At 48.2% G+C, this 18,107-nt stretch overlaps 1 protein-coding gene across 11 annotated transcripts in view; it reads right to left on the bottom strand.

The window, feature by feature from the left end:
* LOC144600001 (teneurin-2-like) overlaps positions 1 to 18,107 on the bottom strand; it is a 1,473,402-nt gene that overhangs the window by 110,930 nt on the left and 1,344,365 nt on the right. For all 11 annotated transcript variants that reach the window (XM_078411299.1, XM_078411301.1, XM_078411304.1 and 8 more), the window contains one exon: positions 883 to 1,083. In XM_078411299.1, the coding sequence (XP_078267425.1) occupies positions 883 to 1,083 (201 nt within the window). The remainder of the gene's footprint in view (positions 1 to 882; positions 1,084 to 18,107) is intronic.

The following is an 18,107-nucleotide window of genomic DNA, read 5'->3' as shown; positions in this document are numbered from 1 at the left end:
CATTTCCGTCACCTACAACAGGGACCCCACCACTGGCCACATCTTCCCATCCCCTCCCCTTTCTGCGTTCCGCAAAGACCGTTCCCTCCGTGACTCCCTGGTCCACTCGTCCCTTCCTACCCAAACCACCCCATCCCCGGGCACTTTCCCCTGCAACCGCACGAGATGCAACACCTGTCCCTTTACCTCCCCCCTCAACTCCATCCAAGGACCCAAACAGTCTTTCCAGGTGAGACAGAGGTTCACCTGCACCTCCTCCAACCTCATCTATTGCATCCGCTGCTCTAGATGTCAACTCATTTACATCGGCGAAACCAAACGCAGGCTCGGCGATCGTTTTGCTCAACACCTGCGCTCGGTCCGCATTAAACAATCTGATCTCCCGGTGGCCGAGCACTTCAACTCCCCCTCCCACTCCCAGTCTGACCTTTCTGTCATGGGCCTCCTCCAGTGCCATACTGAGGCCCACCGGAAATTGGAGGAACAGCACCTCATATTTCGCCTGGGCAGCTTGCAGCCCAGTGGTATGAACATCGACTTCTCCAACTTTAGATCATCCACAATTTAGACAACTATCTAAAGTTGTCCCTCTCTTCCCCTCCTCCTTCCCAGATCTCCCTCTATCTTCCTGTCTCCATCTATATCCTTCCTGTGTCCCGCCCCCCCCTGACATCAGTCTGAAGAAGGGTCTCGACCCGAAATGTCACCCATTCCTTCTCTCCTGAGATGCTGCCTGACCTGCTGAGTTACTCCAGCATTTTGTGAATAAATACCTTAGATTTGTACCAGCATCTGTAGTTATTTTCTTATACAAATGATCATTGAATCGTTGACCCGTTTGTGGATTACATGCAAAGGAAGAGCAAGAGTTCTGTTACTCACCGACTGAACAGTCTGGGCCAATCCAGTTGGGGTCACACCTGCAGAGGCCGGTCTCCGGGATGTAGGTGCCGTGTCCTGTGCACTGGTCCGGGCATTGTGCGCGAGGAATCTCGCAGTTTAACCCGCCCCAGCCGGCGTTGCAGTGACATTCCCCGTGGGCACACACTCCGTGACTGGAGCACGTGGGGTCCAAGCAATCCACTGGAAGACATCAACGGAGCCAAACGGCATCAGCTAGCTGTGATAATCATGGACCAGTCTCACCCCCCGGTCACTCCCTCTTCTTCTCCCCTCTCCCGTCAGTAGGGTCGGCAACTGTCCCGTATCAGCCGGGACATCCCATATTTTGGGCCCCGTTCGGGACCGCCCTTGTCCCGTATTAGTAGGGTTGACAACTTCCTCACTCCCAAATAAGGGACAAAGGGTGGACGTCACCGCCCCGCGCCCCACGTGACCTCACCCAGCCAGCGGCCACGTGCTCCCGCTCCACCAATGGCGGACATTATTAAGGGGTTGGACACGTTAGAGGCAGGAAACATGTTCCCAATGTTGGGGGAGTCCAGAACAAGGGGCCACAGTTTAAGAATAAGGGGTAGGCCATTTAGAACGGAGATGAGGAAAAACTTTTTCAGTCAGAGAGTTATGAATCTGTGGAATTCTCTGCCTCAGAAGGCAGTGGAGGCCAATTCTCTGAATACATTCAAGAGAGAATGGATAGAGCTCTTAAGGATAGCGGAGTCAGGGGGTGTGGGAAGAAGGCAGGAACGGGGTACTGATTGAGAATGATCAGCCATGATCACATTGAATGGCGGTGCTGGCTCGAAGGGCCGAATGGCTCCTCCTGCACCTATTGTCTATTGTCTATTGTCCACCCTTTGTCCCTTCTTTGGGAGTGAGGAAGTTGGCAACCCTACCCATCAGGCAGGAGGTTACAGAAGTGTGAAAACGCACACCTCCAGATTCAGGGACAGTTTCTTCCCAGCTGTTATCAGGCAACTGAATCGTCCTACCACAACCAGAGAGCAGTGCTGAACTCCCACTGCTCATTGGTGACCATCAAACTATCTTTAATCAGACGTTAATGGCCTTTACCTTGCAGTTATACAGGGCCTTGGTGAGACCGCACCTGGAGTATTGAGTACAGTTTTGTTCTCCTAATCTGAGGAAAGACATTCTAGCCTTAGAGGGAGTACAGAGAAGGTTCACCAGATTGATCCCTTGGATGGCAGGACTTTCATATGAAGAAAGACTGGATAAACTAGGCTTGAACTCACTGGAATTTAGAAGACTGAGGGGGGATCTTACAGAAACATATACAATTCTTAAGGGGTTGGACAGGCTAGATGCGGGAAGATTGTTCCCGATGTTGGGGAAGTCCAGAACAAGGGATCACAGTTTAAGGATAAGGGGGAAGTCTTTTAGGACTGAGATGAGAAAACATTTCATCACACAGAGAGTGGTGAGTCTGTGGAATTCTCTGCCACAGAAGGTAGTTGAGGCCAGTTCATTGGCTATATTTAAGAGGGAGTTAGATGTGGCCCTTGTGGCTAAAGGGATCAGGGGGTATGGAGAGAAGGCAGGTACAGGTTACTGAGCTGGATGATCAGCCATGATCATATTGAATGGCGGTGCAGGCTCGAAGGGCTGAATGGCCTACTCCTGCACCTATTTTCTATGTTTCTACTAAACGTTATTCCCTTTTTCCACTATCCGTACATGTGGATGGGTTGATTGTAATCATGTATTGTCTTTCCGCTGGCTGGTCAGCGCGCTATCAAAAAGCTTTTTGCTGTACCTTGGTACACGTGACAATAAACTAAACTAGAGTCCACCACTAATGTCCTTGAGAGTTCACACAATGACTTATATGTTTAAATGGACAAACTGAGCAATAATTGAGGAACAATATAGTTCTCGGAGCAGAAGTAGGCCATTCGGCCCATCAAATCTACTCCGCCATTCAATCATGGTTGATCTATCTTTGTCTCTCAACCCCATTCTCCAAAGACGTACAGGTATGTAGGTTAATTGGCTGGGTAAATGTAAAAATTGTCCCTAGTGGGTGTAGGATAGTGTTAATGTGCGGGGATCGCTGGGCGGCACGGACTTGGAGGGCCGAAAAGGCCTGTTTCTGGCTGTATATATATGATATGATGATATGATATGATAACCCCTGGCACCCTTAGTTCCGACTGCAGTCAGTTCCAGTGACAAAGTCCAACGTCCGCAATGGGGTAGAGGTGAATCGGACAGGTGAATCCTGTTTAAATTTTGGAAAAGCTGCCAACATTAACAAAGTGCTGGAGTAACTCAGCGGGTCGGGCAGCATCTGTGGAGAACATGGATAGGTGACGTTTCACAGAGTGCTGGAGTAACTCAGCGGGTCAGGCAGCATCTCTTGAGAACGTGGATAGGTGACGTTTCACAGAGTGCTGGAGTAACTCAGCGGGCCAGGCAGCATCTCTGGAGAACATAGATAGGTGACGTTTCACAGAGTGTTGGAGTAACTCAGCGGGTCAGGCAGCATCTGTGGAGAACATGGATAGGCGACGTTTCACAGAGTGCTGGAGTAACTCAGCGGGTCAGGCAGCATCTCTGGAGAACGTGGGTAGGTGACGTTTTGGCAAGGACTTGGAGGAAGCAACCATCTTGGTGAAGGTTAACTCTAGTTAAGAAAGTCCCGTTGCCAAGGCCTCTTGAACATAAGATTCAGATCAGAAGCAAAGTATTTCACACATGTCAAATTAAAGTGCATGGAAGGGTGCTTGGAGCAGCAGAGCTTGTTTTCAGTGATTATCCACAATCTTCTGTCGACAAATAGCTATTACGGCTGACACCTCATCTCCAACAGCTAGAAGTGCTTTGTTGATACCAAAATTTCAAATGTCACTATGCAAAAATAAACATGATTTTTATATCATCTGCTGTTGGAATTTCCCTCAGCATCAATATGAAGGAAATAATAACCTTATTCAGTGTTGTGGGGTACATGTAGCAATTATATTTTATTTTAGTTCAGTTTAGAGATACAGCGCGGAAACAGGCCCTTCGCCCACCGAGTCCGCGCCGACCAGCGATCCCCGCACACTAACACTATCCTACACACACTAGGGACAATTTACAGAAGCCAACCAACCTACAAATCCGCACGTCTTTGGAGCATGGGAGGAAACCGGAGCATCCGGGGAAAACTCATGCAGGTTACGGGGAGAAAGTACAAACTCCGTACAGACAGCGCCCGTGGTCAGGATCGAACCTTGATCTCTGGCGCTGTAATGTAGCAACTCTACCGCTGCGCCACCATGCTGCCCTATTGAGAGGTGAACTTATCGAAACGTATAAGATTATTAAGGGGTTGGTCACGTTTGAAGCAGGAAACATGTTCCCAATGTTGGGGGAGTCCAGAACCAGGGGCCACAGTTTAAGAATAAGGGGTAGGCCATTTACAACGGAGATGAGGAAAAACTTTTTCAGTCAGAGAGTTGTGAATCTGTGGAATTCTCTGCATCAGAAGGCAGTGGAGGCCAATTCTCTGAATGCATTCAAGAGAGAGCTAGATAGAGCTCTTAAGGATAGCAGAGTCAGGGGGTATGGGCAGAAGGCAGGAACGGGGTACTGATTGAGAATGATCAGCCATGATCACATTGAATGGTGGTGCTGGCTCGAAGGGCCGAATGGCCTACTCCTGCACCTATTGTCTATTGTGTATTTAGTTTTTTAGTTTTAGTTTTAGAGATCTGGGTCCACACCGACCAGCGATCCCCGCACACTAACACTATCCTACACACACTAGGGACAATTTTTACATTTACCCAGCCAATTAACCAACAAACCTGCACGTCTTTGGAGTGTGGGAGGAAACGGAAGATCTCGGAGAAAACCCACGCAGGTCACGGGGAGAACGTACAAACTCCGTACAGATAGCGCCCATAGTCGGGATCGAACCCAGGTCTCCGGCGTTGCATTCGCTGTAAGGCGGCAACTCTACCGCTGCGCCACAGTGCCGCCCTGGTGCAAGACGTGTTTGGACCTGAAACGTCACCTATTTTTTTTCTCCAGAGATGCTGCCTGACCTGCTGAGTTACTCCAGCACTCTGTGTCTATTTGTTGGCAGATCAATTTCCTTCCTGGGATAAATAAAGTTCTATCATATCGTAGCGTATCGTATCATACCAAACTCGGGCAAATGGATCTATCTTAAATGGGGCAAATTGTCCGGCATTGAGGAGTTGGGCCGAAGGGCCTCGTTCTGCGCTGTCTGACTCTTTAGCATGGCCAATACCTACCCTGTACCCTCACTCTCACCTGCCCTCTCTCTCACTACTCTTTGAAAGGCAAATGTTATACATATTTATAAAACAAAACACAAGCACAACAACAAGCAGCCAGTAAAATGTTATTTTTCCATTGAAGTAATGATAATCAAGTATGTCAACTTTTAGAGTATTAAATGATACACATACAAGCTGATTTGTCATAATTAGCATATCATGAGGTCAATTAGAAGCTAATTACAACTTGTTATATCTTGATTAGAGGAAAATTAATGCCTGAGAATTAAAAAAATGTTTTAATCGGCATTTGCTTCCCTATGATATCCTGTCATTGGACGGCGCGGTGGCGCAGCGGTAGAGTTGCTGCCTCACAGCGCCAGAGACCCAGGTTCGATCCCGACCACGGGCGCTGTCTGTACGGAGTTTGTACGTTCTCCCCGTGACCTGCGTGGGTTTTCTCCGAGATCTTTGGTTTCCTCCCACACTCCAAAGACATAAAGGGTTTGTAGGTTAATTGGCTGGGTATAATTGTATCAATGTAAAATTGTCCTTAGTGTTTGTAGGGTCGTGTTAGTGTGCGGGGATCGCTGGTCGGCGCGGACTCGGTGGGCCGAAGGGCCTGTTTCTGCACTGTATCTCTAAACTAAACTAAACTAAACCACAACCATTTGAATGTAAGCAGCTCTTTCTTTCCGATGAACATAGGCGAATCTATCAGTGGTGGAGTTACAATGCATCAAACTGAAGAAGGGTCCCGACCCGAAACGTCACCTATCCACGTTCTCCAGAGATGCTGGCTGACCCGCTGAGTTACTCCAGCACTCTGTGAAACGTCACCTATCCATGTTCTCCAGAGATGCTGCCTGACCCGCTGAGTTACTCCAGCACTCTGTGAAACGTCACCTATCCATGTTCTCCACAGATGCTGCCTGACCCGCTGAGTTACTCTAGCACTCTGTGAAACGTCACCTATCCATGTTCTCCAGAGATGCTGCCTGACCCGCTGAGTTACAGTTTAGTTTATTACACTTCAGTTTATTGTCACGTGTACCGAGGTACAGTGAAAAGCTTTTGTTGCGTACTATCCAGTCGGTGGAAAGACAATGGATGATTACGATGAGCCATTTACAGTGTATAGATACATGATAAGGGAATAACGTTTAGTGCAAGGTAAAGCCAGCAAAGTCCGATCAAGGATAGTCCGAGGGTCACCAATCAGGTCAGGGTCAGGGTTACTGCTCCAGCACTTTGTGTCCATCCTTTAAACTTTGCCTCTGTCACCTTAAAGCTTTGGCCTCTAGTCTTTGCCATCTCCACGCTGGGAAAAAATGTCCTGACTGTCTACCCTATCTATGCCTCTGAGATGAGATTCTCAAGTATTACTGACAACAGATAATAGACAATAGACAATAGGTGCAGGAGTAGGCCAATCGGCCCTTCGAGCCAGCACCGCCATTCACCGTGATCATGCATGATCATCCACAATCAGTACTCCATTCCTGCATTCTCCCCATACCCCCACTCTGCTATCTTTGAGAGCTCTATCTAACTCTCTCTTGAAAGCATCCAGGGAATTGGCCTCCACTGCCTTCTGAGGCAGAGAGTTCCACAGATTCACAATTACTGGCCTTGCACTCAGTCAGTTGAGCTGAGGGTGTTGCAGAATCATTCTGGTTTGTTTCTGGTGGAAGGAGATGACAAGGTTTGGGCTGTCCGTTGCATTAGTGGTACTGACCCCCTCACTACCAAGGGCAGCCGGTATCATCAGAGACCCACACCACCCTGGCCATGCCCTTATTTCACCCCTGCCATCGGGAAGAAGGTCCAGGAGCCTGAATCTCCAGGTTCCGAACATCTTCTTCCCAACAACCATCCGACTCTTTAGATTTAGATTTTTTTTTAGATTTAGAGATACAGCGCAGAAACCGGCCCTTCGGCCCCAACGGGTCCGCGCCGCCCAGCGATCCCCGCACACTAACACCATCCTACGCCCACTAGGGACAATTTTTTACATTCGCCCAGCCAATTAACCTATAAACCTGTACGTCTTTGGACAATAGACAATAGACAATAGACAATAGGTGCAGGAGTAGGCCATTCAGCCCTTCGAGCCAGCACCGCCATTCAATGCGATCATGGCTGATCACTCTCAATCAGTACCCCGTTCCTGCCTTCTCCCCATACCCCCTCACTCCGCTATCCTTAAGAGCTCTATCCAGCTCTCTCTTGAAAGCATCCAACGAACTGGCCTCCACTGCCTTCTGAGGCAGAGAATTCCACACCTTCACCACCCTCTGACTGGAAAAGTTCTTCCTCATCTCCGTTCTAAATGGCCTACCCCTTATTCTCAAACTGTGGCCCCTTGTTCTGGACTCCCCCAACATTGGGAACATGTTATCTGCCTCTAATGTGTCCAATCCCCTAATTATCTTATATGTTTCAATAAGATCCCCCCTCATCCTACTAAATTCCAGTGTATACAAGCCCAATCGCTCCAGCCTTTCAACATACGACAGTCCCGCCATTCCGGGAATTAACCTAGTGAACCTACGCTGCACGCCCTCCATAGCAAGAATATCCTTCCTCAAATTTGGAGACCAAAACTGCACACAGTACTCCAGGTGCGGTCTCACCAGGGCCCGGTACAACTGTAGAAGGACCTCTTTGCTCCTATACGCAACTCCTCTTGTTACGAAGGCCAACATTCCATTGGCTTTCTTCACTGCCTGCTGAACCTGCATGCTTCCTTTCATTGACTGATGCACTAGGACACCCAGATCTCGTTGAACTCCCCCTCCTCCTAACTTGACACCATTCAGATAATAATCTGCCTTTCTATTCTTACTTCCAAAGTGAATAACCTCACACTTATCTACATTAAACTGCATCTGCCATGTATCCGCCCACTCACACAACCTGTCCAAGTCACCCTGCAGCCTTATTGCATCTTCCTCACAATTCACACTACCCCCCAACTTAGTATCATCTGCAAATTTGCTAATGGTACTTTTAATCCCTTCGTCTAAGTCATTAATGTATATCGTAAATAGCTGGGGTCCCAGCACCGAACCTTGCGGTACCCCACTGGTCACTGCCTGCCATTCCGAAAGGGACCCACTCTTTGCTTTCTGTCTGTCAACCAATTTTCTATCCATGTCAGTACCCTACCCCCAATACCATGTGCCCTAATTTTGCCCACTAATCTCCTATGTGGGACCTTGTCGAAGGCTTTCTGAAAGTCGAGGTACACCACATCCACTGACTCTCCCTTGTCAATTTTCCTAGTTACATCCTCAAAAAATTCCAGTAGATTTGTCAAGCATGATTTCCCCTTCATAAATCCATGCTGACTCGGAATGATCCCGTTACTGCTATCCAAATGCTCAGCAATTTCGTCTTTTATAATTGACTCCAGCATCTTTCCCACCACTGATGTCAGACTAACTGGTCTATAATTACCCGTTTTCTCTCTCCCTCCTTTCTTAAAAAGTGGGATAACATTTGTTATCCTCCAATCCACAGGAACTGATCCTGAATCTATAGAACATTGAAAAATGATCTCCAATGCTTCCACTATTTCTAGAGCCACCTCCTTAAGTACTCTGGGATGCAGACCATCAGGCCCTGGGGATTTATCAGCCTTCAGTCCCATCAGTCTACCCAAAACCATTTCCTGCCTAATGTGGATTTCCTTCAGTTCCTCCATCACCCTAGGTTCTCCGGCCCCTAGAACATTTGGGAGATTGTGTGTATCTTCCTCAGTGAAGACAGATCCAAAGTAACGGTTTAACTCGTCTGCCATTTCTTTGTTCCCCATAATAAATTCCCCTGCTTCTGTCTTCAAGGGACCCACATTTGCCTTGACTATTTTTTTCCTCTTCACGTACCTAAAAAAACTTTTGCTATCCTCCTTTATATTATTGGCTAGTTTACCCTCGTACCTCATCTTTTCTCCCCGTATTGCCTTTTTAGTTAACTTTTGTTGCTCTTTAAAAGAGTCCCAATCCTCTGTCTTCCCACTCTTCTTTGCTATGTTATACTTCCTCTCCTTAATTTTTATGCTGTCCCTGACTTCCCTTGTCAGCCACAGGTGTCTCTTACTCCCCTTAGAGTCTTTCCACCTCTTTGGAATAAATTGATCCTGCAACCTCTGCATTATTCCCAGGAATACCTGCCATTGCTGTTCTACCGTCTTCCCAGAGTGTGGGAGGAAACCGAAGATCTCGGAGAAAACCCACGCAGGTCACGGGGAGAACGTACAAACTCTGTACAGACGGCGCCCGTAGTCGGGATCGAACCCAGGTCTCCGGCGCTGCATTCGCTGTAAGGCAGCAACTCTACCACTGCGCCACCGTGCTGCCTCGAACACTACAACCTCCAACTAAACTATGAACTCAAATAGTGAAAGGCTTGGATAAAGTGGATGTGGAGAGGATGTTTCCACTAGTGGGAGAGTCTAGGACCGGAGGTCATAGCCTCAGAGTTGAAGGACCCTCCTTTAAGGAATAGATGAGGAGGAATTTATTTAGCCAGAGGGTGGTGAATCTGTGGGATTCTTTGCCACAGAAGGCTGTGGAGGCCAAGTCAGTGGATATTTTTAAGGCAGAGATAGAAAGATTCTTGATTAGTACGGGTGTCAGGGGTTATGGGGAGAAGGCAGGAGAATGGGGTTAGGAGGGAGAGATAGATCAGCCACGATTGAATGGCGGAGTAGACTTGATGGGCCGAATGACCTAATTCTACTCCTAGAACCTATGACCTAATGAATTGCCTTGGATGCACTGAGCACTTTGGGCATTTTGTACTAATATTGGGGTATTTTATTTATTGGATTTAGTTTTTTGCTTATTATTATCCACGAGTACCGTGTTTACAGACTGCAAGTTGGCATTTTGCACAAATATTGGCGTTTTCTATTGATTGAGTTCTGTTTTTTGCGTATTGATATCTACGAGGACCGTGTTTACAGACCCGTCGTGCCACAGCGGGTAAGAATCTCTTTGTGACCGGGTGATCGATGGTCATTGTGGACTCACTGGACTGGTGGGCCCTGTTTCTAAGCTGTATCTCCAAACTACAACTAAATCTTAGATCATACATTTGGCTGGAGAATGAGAGGAACTGGGGTTAGTGCATAAATTAGAGTTAGTGGCAAATGGAGAAAGCAGGGAAAGAGAAAGATCAAATTAAAATTGGAGATAAATGTATCCTACTTAATTAAATCACTTCATCTTTCAAAGAAAGACCATCCAGTTAAATTTTCAAACCAATTAGCGATTTGTTTCAGCTGAGTTCAGCACAGGTCAATGTTAATTTCTCACACATTCGAGACAAAGGTTCAAATGTTCGACATCAATTAGGTAGAAGAGAAAATCAAAAAGGACTTGGGCAGATAAGCTTTTTTTTTGTTCTTTGTTCTAATTTGATTATTTCTAATCATTGAGAGAACATCACTAGGGGTGGCAACTGTCCCGTATTAGCCGGGACATCCCGTATATTGAGCTAAATTCCTTTGTCCCGTATTAGGCCCGGACGCTGTTGGCCTGGACGCTGTAGGCCCGGACGCTGTAGGCCCGGACGCTGTAGGCCCGGACGCTGTAGGTTAGTACGCCGTAGGCCCGGACGCTGTAGGCCAGACGCTGTAGGCCCAGACGCTGTAGGCCCGGACGCTGTAGGTCCGGACAGTGTACGTCCGGACAGTGTAGTTCCGGACAGTGTAGGTCAGGAGGCCCGGGCGACCGACATTGGTGGAGCACGTGGCTGCTGGCTAGGTGAGGTCACGTGGGGCACGGGGGCGTTGACGTCACCTTGTCCCTTATTTGGGAGTGAGGTAGTTGGCAACCCTAAACATCACCCTGATGGAAATCCCAAGGGGTGGAACTGCCGGTGGGGCTGATAGACACAAAAGGCTGGAGTAACTCAGTGGTTCAAGCACCATCTTGGGAGAAAAGGAATAGGTGACGTTTCGGGGTAGAGACCCTTCTTCTTTAGTTTACTTTAGTTTAGTTTAGTTTAGAGATACAGGCTCTTCGGCCCACCGAGTCTGCACCGACCAGCGATCCCCGCACATTAACACACACTAGGGACAATGTACATTTACCAAGCCAATTAACCCACAAACCTGTACGTCTTTGGAATGTGGGAGGAAAGCAAAGATCTGCAAGAAAACCCACGCTGGTCACGGGGAGAACGTGCAAACTCTGTACAGGCAGCACCCGTAGTCGGGATCGAACCCGGGTCTCTGACGCTGCATCCGCTGTAAGGCAGCAACTCTACCGCTGCGCCACCATGCCACCCTGCACTGTGCACCACACGTTCTCCCTGTGACCTGCGTGGGTTTTCACCGGGAGCTCCGGTTTCCTCCCACATCCCAAAGACGCGCAGGTTTGTAGGTTAATTGGCCCTCTGTCTGCACACAGAGATCTGTGGACCTTTTCCACACAGAGGGCAATGAGAGCCCAGACAGTGGGTTTTAAGCTGTTAGATGGACACATGGCAGTGCAAGGAATAGAGTTATATGGATCATGTACAGGTAGATGAGATCAGTTGGCATTAGGGTTGCCAACTGTCCCGTATTAGTTGGGACATCCCGTATTTTGGGCTAAATTGGTTTGTCCCGTACGGGCCCCGCCCCGCCCCCTCCCCTGAAATCAGAAGAAGGGTCTCGACCCGAAACGTCACCCATTCCTTCTCTCCCGAGATGCTGCCTGATCCGCTGAGTTACTCCAGCATTTTGTGTCTACCTTCGATTTAAACCAGCACCTGCAGTTTTTTTCCTACACAAATTGGCGCTACATTTCTATTCTGTTCACTGCTGGGAGTAGAACTCGGCAAATTGACCTCCCATTTACTGCACTTTCTCATCTCCGGTCCCAGCGAAAATCCAATTTTAGAAGATTATCCCGCTGCCTTGCAGTGAGTTTCTGGTATTTAGACCAAATAAGGCCCAGTGTAGGGGAATCGAGAACAGAGGACACAGGTTTAAGGTGAGGTGGGGGAGAGGGAAAGATCTAATAGGAACCTGAGTGGTAACTTTTTCACACGAAGTGTGGTGGGTGCATGGAACGAGCTGCCAGAGGAGGTAGTTGAGGCTGGGACTATCCCAACGTTTAAGAAACATTTAGACAGGTACATGGATAGGACAGGTTTGGAGGGATATGGGCCAAACGCAGGCAGGTGGGACTAGTGTGGCTGGGACATGTTGGCCGGTGTGGGCAAGTTGGGCCGAAGGGCCTGTTTCCACGCAGTATGTCTCTATGACTCTATTAGGGTGGCACGGTGGCGCAGCGGTAGAGTTGCTACCTTACAGCACCAGAGGCCCGCGTTCGATCCTGACTACGGGCGCTGTCTGTACGGAGTTTGTACGTTCTCCCCGTGACCTGCGTGGGTTTTCTCCGAGATCTTCGGTTACTTCCCACACTCTAAAGACGTGCAGGTTTGTACGTTAATTTTCTTTGGTAAGTTGTAAAATTATCCCTAGTGTGTGTAGAATAGTGCTAGTGTACGGGGTGAGAGGTGGTTGGCGTGGACTCGGTGGGCCGAAGGGCCTGTTTCCTCGCTGTATCTCCAAAGTCCAAAGTTTAAGAGTTCAGATAGAGCACAGATCAGTACAGCACAGGAACAGGCCCTTCGGCCCACAATGTCTGTGCTGGGCAGGATGCTGAGACCATCTCTTATCTACCTGCACGATCCATATCCATGCACTCCCTACAGTTCCATGTGCTTATCTAAAAGCTTCTGAAGCGCCACTATCGTATCCAGGCGTTGCCTACTTCCTCACTCTAACATAAGGGAGAAAGTGTGACATCACTGCCCCGCGTCCCACGTGACCTCTCTCAGCCAGCGGCGGCCAATGGCGGCCGTCCGGGCCGGGAGACGGGTTGCTATGCAACCTCCGTTAGGTGACGCCTGGGCCTACACTGTCCGGGGACTACAGCGGTCCCCAAGCCTACAGTGTCCGGGCCTACAGTGTCCGGGCCTACAGTGTCCGGGCCTACACTGTCCGGGCCTACAGTATCCGGGCCTTCAGCGCCATGCGGGCCTACAGTGTCCTGGCCTACAGTGTCCGGGCCTACAATGTCCGGGCCTACAGCGTCCGGGCCTACAACGTCCGGGACTACAGCGTCCATGCGGGCCTACAGTGATCGGGCCTTCAGCGCCATGCGGGCCTACAGTGTCCGGGCCTACAGTGTCTGGGCCTACAATGTCCGGGCGTACAGCATCCGGGCCTACAGCATCCGGGCCTACAGTGTCCGGGCCTACAGTGTCCGGGCCTACAATGTCCGGGCCTACAGCATCCGGGCCTACAGCGTCCGGGCCTACAGTGTCCGGGCCTACAGTGTCTGGGCCTACAGTGTCCAGGCCTACAGCGTCCATGCCTACAGCGTCCGTGCCTACAGCGTCCGGGCCAACAGTGTCCGGGCCTACAGTGTCCGGGCCCAAAGTGTCCGGGCCTACAGTGTCCGGGCCTACAGTGTACGGGCCTACAGTGTCCGAGTCTTCAGTGCCATCCGGGCCTACAGAGTCCAGGGCCTACAGCGCCAACCAGGCCTACAGTGTCTGGGCCTACAGTGTGGGGGCCTACAGCACCATCCGGGCTTAATACGCAACATGGGCGGTCCCGTACGGGACAAACCAATCTGGCCCAAAATACGGATGTCCCGGCTAATACGGAACAGTTGGCAATCCCAATCGTATCTACCTCCGCCAGTACCTCTGGCAGTGCATTCCAGGCACTCACAACCCTCTTACAGGAGCATAAAGTTATAACACCAGGAAAGGAGGATTGAAAATGGAGTAGACACAAAATGCTGGAGTAACTCAGTGGGACAGGCAGTGTCTCTGGAGAGAAGGTATGGGTGACGTTGGGGGTCGAGACCAGATTTGAATGGAGCCGCTGGTTCCTGATCAACTCCAGGTGAGAAATGGGAGGCACCCCTTAGTGGTTTTTATTTTTACAGGTGTTCACAGCCAATTACATTTGGAATTTCTTGCAATCAAAACACAATAAAGGCACCCACTGCTCCTGGCAATGTTAAATTAACCTGAAATGATGCACTTCATAGTTGAATTGTTCTCTTAAACTCAGTCTTGATGAGCAACAGAGCGAAGAATAATATCATGCAAAGACTGTGCACACAATGTAAATAAAAGCAGAGAATGGGCCACAGTGATGCTCAATCTGACGGTGGTGCAGCGGGTAGAGCTGCTGCCTCACAGCACCAGAGAACAGGGTTCGATCCTGACCTCGGGCGTTGCCTGCGTGCGGAGTTTGCACGTTCTCCCCGTGACCACGTGGGTTTCTTCCGGGTGCTCCGGTTTCCTCCCACATCCTCAAAGACGTGCAGGGTTGTAGGTTGATTGGCTCTCCGTAAATTGCCCCCAGTGTGAACACAGTGGATGTGAAAGTTGGATAACATAGAACTAGTGCGAACGGGTGATCCATGGTCGGCATGGACTCGGTGGGCCGAAGGGCCTGTTTCTATGCAGTATTTATAAACCAAATTAGCTACGCTACTTCTAAGATAACACAGAGGTTGGTTTGTGCACTATATTAGTACAATGACAAAAAGTCAAAATATTTTATATATATATACACACACATATATATGTATATAGATATACTATATATATACTGTATATATATATGTGTGTGCATATATGTGTGTGCATATATGTGTGTATGCGTATATATGTGTGTGTATATATATACACTGTGTATACACACACTGTATATATATACTGTGTGTATATATATATATACACACACACACACACATACACATATATATACTGTGTATATATACTGTGTGTGTATGTATATATATACACAGTATATATATCTATATATGTGTGTGTGTGTGTGTGCTTGTGTGTGTGTGTGTATATATATATACACATATATGGTGTGTGTGTGTATATATATATACATATATATATGTGTGTGTGTGTGTGTGTGTGTGTATATATATATATACATATATATGTGAGTGTATATATATACTGAAGTCTGAAGAAGGGTCTCGACCCGAAACGTCACCCATTCCTTCTCTCCCGAGATGCTGCCTGACCTGCTGAGTTACTCCAGCATTTTGTGAATATATACATATATACATATATATGTGTGTTGTGTGTGTGTGTGTGTGTGTGTGTGTGTGTGTGTGTGTGTACATATATATACATATATATGTGTGTGTGTGTGTGCTGTTGTTCATCCTTCGGGTTCGAAGATGACCATGACTTCACTTTCAGTCTTATTATTTCGCCCGCTGATTGGGATCGCCGCCAGCCACACGCACACACACACACATATATATATATATATATAAAGAATTTGGGTCTGAAGAAGGGTCTTGACCCAAAATGTCACCCATTCCTTCTCTCCAGAGATGCTGCCTGTCCCACTGAATTACTCCAGCACTTTGTGTCTATCTTCTGGCGTTCTACATATGGAATTAAGTTAAGTTTAAGTTTAAGTTTAAGTTTAAGTTTAAGTTTATTGGCCAGGTATGTGCATATACGAGGAATGTGCCTTGGTGCTCCGCTCACAAATGACAACACAAACATACAGTTAACAATTAAGAATAAAGCATAAACACATCAAAACAATAAGGATACAACATTACGGTCTAAACATGTTGGAGAAAATAAATCAGAGCAAAAAAGAGACTACAGACTTTGGTTATTGAGTAGAACTACCACTGTTGCTATGTCCGGCTGTGGCTGCTTTGACAGTCCGGAGTCGCCTTCCAGAGGGAAGTGCTTCGAAGAATTTGTGGCCAGGGTGAGAGGGGTCAGAGATGATCTTGCCCGCTCACTTCCTGGCCCTTGCAGTGTACAGTTTGTCAATGGGGGGAAGGTTGCAGCCAACAACCTTCTCAGCTGTGCGAACGATCCGTTGCAGCCTCCGGATGTCGTGCTTGGTGGCTGAGGCAAACCAGACCATGATGGAGAAGGTGAGGACGGACTCAATGATGGCATAGAGTTAATGAGGATCTTATGTTGTCGGCCAATGGAATGTTGGCCTTCAGCCAATGGAATGTTGGCCTTCATAACAAGAGGAGTTGAGTATAGGAGCAAAGAGGTCCTTCTGCAGTTGTACAGGGCCTGAGTGAGACCACACCTGGAGTACTGTGTGAAGTTTTGGTCTCCAAATTTGAGGAAGGGTATTCTTGCTATTGAGGGCGTGCAGCGTAGGTTTACTAGGTTAATTCCCAGAATGGCGGGACTGTCATATTTTGAAAGACTGGAGCGACTAGGCTTGTATACACTGGAATTTAGAAGGATGAGAGATCTTATCGAAACGTATAAGATTATTAAGGGGTTGGACACGTTAGAGGCAGGAAACATGTTCCCAATGTTGGGGGAGCCCAGAACAAGGGGCCACAGTTTAAGAATAAGGGGTAGGCCATTTAGAACTGAGATGAGAAAAAAACTTTTTCAGTCAGAGAGTTGTGAATCTGTGGAATTCTCCGCCTCAGAAGGCAGTGGAGGCTAATTCTCTGAATGCATTCAAGAGAGAGCTAGATAGAGCTCTTAAGGATAGCGGAGTCAGGGCGTATGGGGAGAAGGCAGGAACAGGGTACTGATTGAGAATGATCATCCATGATCACATTGAATGGCGGTGCTGTCTCGAAGGGCCGAATGGCCTCCTCCTGCACCTATTGTCTATTGTCTATTGTCATTTTATTTTGCCAGTACAGAAGGTGAAATGGGACAAATATGCTCCAATCTGATAGCAAAATAACATAATTAGACATCACGAGTGGCTGAACTGTGTAACAAGGGAGAATAGTAAAGAGATATGTGTACGTCATAGGAACACACGCGCACACACAGATAATCATGTGTTTCTACAGGAAAATAAGTAACCAGCTGCATTATAGTGTCATTATATGACACACAGCTGTGCCCAGTTTAGTTTAGTTTAGTTTAGTTTAGAGATGCAACGTGGAAACAGGCAGTCTTAAACCCAGTGAACACATCACCCACTGATGGTTTATAAAGGATAACCCGGAGATGGGCTTGTAACTGCACTACGACAAAGCTATACCGATATATTCTGCATGCTACCACTTACCTCTCACTGTGTTCTACCTGTTGTGCTTGTGTGTTCCTCCATTATGCTCATGGGGGCGATATGATTACCTTTATCTGGACAGCATGCAAACAAAAGCTTCATCCTGCTCCTCGGTACATGTGACAATAACAAGCCTAGCCAGCCCATATTTAGATTTTTTAGATTTAGATTTAGAGATACAGCGCGGAAACAGGCCCTTCGGCCCACCGGGTCCGCGCCACCCAGCGATCCCCGCACATTAAGACTATCCTACACACACTAGGGACAATTTTTACATTTACCCAGTCAATTAACCTACATACCTGAACGTCTTTGGAGCGTGGGAGGAAACCGAAGATCTCGGAGAAAACCCACGCAGGTCACGGGGAGAACGTACAAACTCCGTACAGACAGCGCCCGTAGTCAGGATCGAACCTGAGTCTCTGGCGCTGCATTCGCTGTAAGGCGGCAACTCTACCGCTGCGCCACCGTGCCGCCCATTCAAGTGAACATTTCTTTGCAATAGTTTTTGCACGCGCGTGCTGGCATCATACCCAAACACGTGTGTCGGCATCTTACGCACATGCGTGCTGGCATCTTACGCACACGTGTGTCGGCATCTTACGCACATGCCTAGCGGCATCTTACGCATACGTGTGTCGGCATTTTACGCACACGCCTGGCGGCATCTTACGCACACGCGTGCTGGCATCCCAGCCTGCCAGGAACGTCACAGGTGCACACGTGTACGGTAGATTGGAAACGCCATCGGTGGACGTGCGCGAGACGTGCGCGGGATGTTAATTAGTACCGTAACCTTACTTACTCCGTTCTGGTAATAATTCCAGGCAACACATACCATTTTTGAAGGTAGACACAAAACGCTGGAGTAT

Source organism: Rhinoraja longicauda, chromosome 14, assembly GCF_053455715.1.
Source record: "Rhinoraja longicauda isolate Sanriku21f chromosome 14, sRhiLon1.1, whole genome shotgun sequence".
In the NCBI taxonomy this organism is placed as follows: domain Eukaryota; kingdom Metazoa; phylum Chordata; class Chondrichthyes; order Rajiformes; family Arhynchobatidae; genus Rhinoraja; species Rhinoraja longicauda.
This window is presented reverse-complemented; position numbering and strand designations above follow the sequence as displayed.